Consider the following 6,624-nt stretch of genomic DNA (forward strand, 5'->3'; position numbering starts at 1 on the left):
CAGTAGAAGACAGAATGGTCTTATCTTTGTTATTGGAAAAAGATTTGTAGAGGTACAAACTGTGTGTATGTAAATATTTCTACCATTGTCTCTTTCACATCACCACACTCGTTTCAGGTGATAATTTTTAGTGTTCTTAGGCAGTTATTGCTGCTCTAACAACTCAAGTGGATCAACTGGTTTCTTGGCTGTAAGAAAGTTTCTCGGATTACAGTGGTGGAGCTGTGAAAACACCAATGTGGCTATCCTGCACTCTGCTATTCTTTAACACTGCCGCTCAAAATGTCAAGCTTTTTTTATTGTTTTGTTTTGGTTTTTTTTTTTTTTTTTTTTGGCTGTAGTGTTTGTCTTGGTTATGTCTGATTTACTCAAGGTTTCTCCGCATGTCTTTCGTCTGCTTGTTATGACTGTTCATGACAGCGATAGAGGCCAAATGACACTGATTCATCCTTTTGCTGAGCACCCCCGGGTTATTTACTAAACCACAGCCTGCTTCCCAAACCTCCTAAAACAAATTGGTAGTCAATGATTTTAACTTTTGTAGAATATTTACATTTTTGAACATGTAGGGCCTTGATATGAGTTGATGTATAATCAGCGTGTAAAATCTCTGTTTAACTCTACAAAGGAAGAATTGGGATTTTTCAGGGGGTTTTGTTCTTGGGGGCTTTTAGTTTTGTGTTTGGGTGGAAGTGGTGATTGAGGAGGGGTGTATTCTGTGGGTGTGATAAGAGATTTGACGTTTTAAAAGTACTGCATTTGACCTAAACTACATACATATAATGTTTTTGACACAAAAACACATATAGAAATTTCCAGCTCAAGCGGCGCCTACACAAAGAAGCCCACACAGTTTCACAGACCTCTTATTTCATTCACTCACGCTGGAAATGGTTCTCTATTTCATACCTTCTTTATAGTAGCCTTGTGTTTTTCCCTGTTGGACTTTGCACTCTGGCAACCTATCCTGCCTCATGTCTAATTGCTGGGATAGGCTCCAGCTTCCCTGCTACCCTGATTTGGAATAAACGGTATAGAAAATGAGTGGATGCACTTTGCACCTTTTCCCTCTTTAAATAAGGAAGGTTTAAGTTTATGAATGGTGACATTCATTCTTCAGGCCAGTGCATGTCGGTGTCATTGTTTAAAAAATGTAATCTAACTCGGTTAAGCTTCATATAAATAGACACAGTGTTTTAGTTTACCTCAGAGTTCAGCAAAGATGTTTTTAGTTCCCTCATCATATATATATGAAATGTGATGTCAGCTCCAGCAAGCCTGACCAATGAGCCATGAACGAAGTGCACAGACAGTTTGTGATTATATCTGTTGGTGCACGTCCTCAGAAGACATTTAAGGAACTAAAATTATTTATTTTATTTCATTTTTATTTTCCTTTTTCTCATCATGTTTTCTGTCCACACATTTTACCCACAACAATCTTCTCCACCTGCAGCCTTTCGTCATCCACGACATGAAGTCTCTAATGGAAGGAGAGCAGTTTATTCATTGCAAGCAGATACCCGTCATGGAGCACCAGCAGCAGACCTCCACCCATACTGCTGGATACGGAGGTTAGTAGTGTCACATTGCATTATTAAGCAATACATTTTGTTTCCATGTACGAATCCTGTTGTTGGTTTGTTATTATTTTCTTTCTGTTTATTTTTCACAAATTAAGAAACATTTAAATCAAGTAGTTTTTATGTCACGATTCTTGAAATCATTGAAAAATATTTGTTGTGTCAAATTTCATCCTTCTTTCTCTTTGTATTAAAGAAATCTACCTGAGCCCAGATGTATAAACAATATGCTCAGAATATATGGTTTCCCCAGTGATGTTGAAAGACCGTCCTAGAGATGGTTTAGAGTTGGTAGCTGGCTCATGCACTGCTTCAGGATTCAGATTATTCTTGAGTTCTGAGGCACTTGGTTTGACGTAGCTGTGCTCCTGTCTTTGTGTAAGCTTATGCACTTCTTGCCTCTTGTTTTTTGTTGTTTTCTCTTTTTTTTTCACCTGTTTTTTACTGAGTCTACAGAGTCGCTACTGGATTTCATTCAGCATTTCTCTGCTTTAATGATGAGTGACTCAGTTTCACTTTCAGTAAAATCGTGCTTCTTTGCTGTTGTTTTCAGTGTCATGTTTATTTAGATGTGGTTCCAATGTAAAGGGTTAACTTCATGCACATGCATACAGTTTCAAGATGATTAAGGTTTTTTAAAGAAAGTTGTTGTTTTTTTTTTTGTCAGCTTTATAAATCCAGCAAAAATTATATTTGTTCACATTTCTCTCTGGAACTATAAATTTATTTATCCATCTGGTACTTGTTTGGTGTTTACAATAATCCTTATGTTGAACATATATGTCAGAGACTGAAGTTTTTTATATACCACTCTCAGTTTCAGGGACCACAGCAACCCTCTCAGGGTCAGATTACGGAGTTTTGGGAATGACAGATTTAGGTGGACAAATTCCTGACACCGTGGAGCTGCGTTTCTTCCAGAGCTGTCAGTCACGCTCAGCAGAAGCAGTGAGAGAAGTGACAGAGTTCGCTAAGAGTATCCCAGGATTCATCAACCTGGATCTCAATGATCAAGTGAGATGCATCAGCTGTTCATTCTCACATGCTTTAATTTGAACATATTACCTGTCTCTTCTGTCTGTTGTGAATTCATTTTATTAGAAAGATATGAAGAAATCATTCTGATCATTTCTGGGTGCCAAAACGAATCACAAGTTTTATCGTCACAAATGTCACAAATAGTCGATGACAAATCAAACCGATTTGGATTTTCACAACATGCACAATTTAGATAAGTCAGTTTGAATTTCAGACAGGAATTGTTTGATATATTAAACAGAAAAATATTTGATGATGAAAATAATTGTTACTTGTCAATTGAGATATTTTAGATATAAACCCAGTATTTCTGACAATGTTCAGATCTTTGGATTTTTCCTGACTCTCTTCCACTTTTCCAGGTAACATTGCTGAAGTACGGAATGATTGAAGTCTTGATTATCATGATGTCACCCCTGATGAACAAAGACGGCACCCTGATCGCCTACGGACAGATTTTTATGACGCGGGAGTTCCTCAAGAGTCTCAGGAAACCTTTCTGTCAAATGTTGGAACCAAAGTTTGAGTTCTCTGTCAAGTTTAACATGCTGGAGCTGGATGACAGTGACATGGCGCTGTTTCTGGCTGTTATTATCCTCAGTGGGGGTGAGTGCTCTTTTTTCATTAGAGCGTGATATTGATGAAAGAGATGGTCTAAGTAACCTTAATCATATAAGATTTTTTTCTTTTAGTTGTGTGAATTGGTTCCACTCAAGTTCTTGCTTTGTCCACGTTAGCTGAGGTTTGCATAAGATCATGAACCTACTGGTTCTAAAACAAAACAAGTGTGATCACAACCCCCAATTAAAACTACAACCACCACATCATTTTTACACTTAAGCTTTTATACGGAGCGAAGTTAACCACTTCCTCTACCCCTTACAGCTTCATATTGAAAGAATAAATACAAGACTGACACTTTGTTTCTCAGCTTAATATTTGACACATTTCCCTGAATCTGTAAAGACTTTTTAAAATTCTTAACCTGCTATTTTTTTACCAGAAGTGCACAGACTTTTTTCTTTAGCTCAGATGTAACATTCACGAACAATCAGACTCTTAAATGAATTTATTAGGCATCACTGGTTAGTTTGAGCAAAACATTTTTGACCAAAGTAAAGGCATCACATTAAGTAGATCAGTGTGAATATATAAAAACACGAGGTGACTGCTGTCAGTAGTCTGAGTTATCACCCCGCCTTGTTTTACATGCTATCTATGGCCAGCCTTGACCCATTTATCAGTTTGCAGAGAGGTTTAGGGATGTCATTGGAAAGAAAGTAGAGCAGAACTAAAAGTGGCTAAATCTGGTTTACATGCAAACAATGAACAGCTACTGCATCGCATCCAGCGAGAATCCATCTCAGCAAGTGCCATGTTAGTGCAATAGGGAAGACAAAACAAGTAAGGTGAGGTTTCACAGACAACCACATGACCGACTGAGAGTCCCTCCATTCTTGTTTCTGCATGTTTCTACTCTTTTTGCAATGATTTATAGTAAAAGGAAAAGTACCAGTGGGAGGAGGCGTACAAGCCTTTGTGCTGTCTTCACTCTAGTAACTTTGATGTAAACTCAGTTTCTTGGAAACAAATAGATTTAAACTTGTCATGCCTGTGTGTGAAACCAAACCGACTTCTTTTGTCTTCAAGCAGTCTCATATATCTGAACCAAGCCTAATGAGTTAGACCTGTATTAGTGATTAGCTAGGATTGATAAAAAACACACACTTTGGACATGATGAGGCATAAAATTCAACATTTGGGTAAATTATTAACTTAAGTAACTATGATTATAGGATAAATTAAGATAAGAAGCCTCGTTGTAAAATGCTATAATACAGCTTGGTCAGATAATTACTTAAAATTGAGATTTTTTACAAAAAGATAACCACTTTAATTGTTCTTATTTTGTATCTGTTAACCGACCCCTACAAATGTCAAGTCAAGACATGCCACTGATTTCTCCCCCCCCCATCTCTGTAACCCGCCTAGACCGGCCTGGCCTGCTCAACGTGAAGCCTATTGAACAACTTCAGGAGACGGTGCTTCATTCACTGGAGCTGCAGCTGAAGCTAAACCACCCGGACTCCCTGCAGCTGTTTGCCAAGCTGCTCCAGAAGATGACGGATCTACGTCAGATAGTCACTGATCACGTCCACCTCATCCAACTGCTGAAAAAGACAGAGGTGGACATCTGCTTACACCCCCTGCTGCAGGAGATCATGAAGGACTTGTATTAAAATTCAGCAGGAGTGAAGGACAAGCAAAAAGAAAAATAGAAGACAGTAAAGACATGAATTGAGATTAAGTACATTCAGAAGTGCTGCTTGTGTGTTGATAAAAGGTGATGTAGACAAGCAGGCTGAGTAACTGAAACTGAGAAGAGGATGGGGAAGAACAGGAAAAGAGAAATCAATGAAAGAAATACAGAATCTGTTAGATCTTGTCTAGACAGCGTGCATGTGAATAACATGTGGTGCGCAGTCATTTAGCCACTGCTGAGCCTAGATATTTTGTTATGAGTTGTCTGCCAAGTTAAATATGAAACTTTCAGCTATTGCACCGAGGAAGAAGATCGTCAGTGACTAAGTGAAAGACGGGGGGTGTTTCAACACAGCAAACCTAGCGTGCCTTACAGGGAAATATATTTTAAATCACATCTCATGAAGTATAACATGAGTTGTTCATGTGCAGCTTATCAACATGTTGCGTTACAGCCATCATAGGCACCAGCAGTGTGTGCATGCATCAATAGCTCAGCAGAATGCGCACAAATCCATGAATGCTCACACAAGCAATACTATACATAAACAGTTGTTTTCTATTTTGGCATCAAAGTGAAGGTGCTATCTTATTTTAATCAGCTACATCCAAAAACAGAAATCTGATTAGTACAGACCCATACACCTCTGAGAAACTGGAGCCAGCAAAAGACACATTACAGTGATATTGTTAGCTCGTTGTTGGCTAATTAAAACATATTTGTCATATTGTGCCTGTAAAACCAGATTTCTGTAGAGTAAATGTTGTTTTAAAACCTTTTTATATATAATACATATGTCATGTATGGGGAGTGGTTGTCGTAGTGGTTGCAGATGTGGGCTTGGGTCTAGAAAAACCCAGGTTTGAGTCCTTGGTGTGCCAACAGAGGTGAACCACTGTGGGCCTTGAGCAAGGCCCTTAACCCCTCCCAACTGCTCAGCAGGTGCAAAAAACTTGGCAGCCCACCTCTCTCTAGTACATCTAGAGATGGGTCAAATGCAGAGTTGAATTTCCTGATCGGGATTAATAAATTAAAAATTGAAATAATTTAGTTATATAGTCCCTTGTTTGGTTTTTGTTTGTATTAAATCCTCAAATACATCATGCTTTTGAGCCCTAGTTTTATTTCAGATTCTGCAAATTGGTTGATTTATCATTTTTACTGTGAACTTTTTTTTATATGTGGGAGCTGTGGATTGATACCACTGAGGAGAAAAAACAAGAAGAAATTAGCTGTAAATAAAATATTTTTTAACATTTTACTTGAAGTCTGTCTTTTGTGTCTGCATATTTAGCTTTAAAAACCATTTTCAAATGATGTCTCCCTTGAAGGCATTCCAGTCGCTAAGACTCTTGGAAATCTAGTTTTACAGCCATGACATCAGCTGTCCTCTGTGTCTCTTACCAAACACACACACACACACCCTGCTGGAGCGATTGCAACATCTGAACTCTGCTGAACTGTGCCGGAAGACTGTTGATAAAAATTTGATCATCACGTAGGGAAGTGGTTTCATTCTTTGGAGGTTAATGTTTTTTTTTATTTTTTATTTATTTTTTATTTTTTTTGGATCTGTCTTGTTATGTTTCTGTTTAGAGTAGGCACCAACTTTTTTGACAGTTTAGTTTCAGGACTGGCTAAAGATGAGACCTGCATGCAAAAACAAGGTCAGAGCCACATTCAAACCCAGGACATTAAACTTTAACCCCCAGAGACTTCAGGTCACACACATGCCATAGG

General features: G+C 38.2%; 1 protein-coding gene across 2 annotated transcripts in view; it reads left to right on the plus strand.

Moving 5' to 3' along the window:
* Positions 1 to 6,145, plus strand: part of pparg (peroxisome proliferator-activated receptor gamma) — a 31,693-nt gene extending 25,548 nt beyond the window's left edge. For both annotated transcript variants that reach the window (XM_041979462.1, XM_041979457.1), the window contains exons 6-9: positions 1,457 to 1,574; positions 2,401 to 2,597; positions 2,984 to 3,227; positions 4,614 to 6,145. In XM_041979462.1, coding sequence (XP_041835396.1) covers positions 1,457 to 1,574; positions 2,401 to 2,597; positions 2,984 to 3,227; positions 4,614 to 4,861 — 807 coding nt within the window. In that variant the 3' untranslated portion in view covers positions 4,862 to 6,145. The remainder of the gene's footprint in view (positions 1 to 1,456; positions 1,575 to 2,400; positions 2,598 to 2,983; positions 3,228 to 4,613) is intronic.
* Positions 6,146 to 6,624: the final 479 nt, after the last annotated feature.

This window comes from Melanotaenia boesemani, chromosome 3, assembly GCF_017639745.1.
Source record: "Melanotaenia boesemani isolate fMelBoe1 chromosome 3, fMelBoe1.pri, whole genome shotgun sequence".
Lineage (NCBI taxonomy): Eukaryota > Metazoa > Chordata > Actinopteri > Atheriniformes > Melanotaeniidae > Melanotaenia > Melanotaenia boesemani.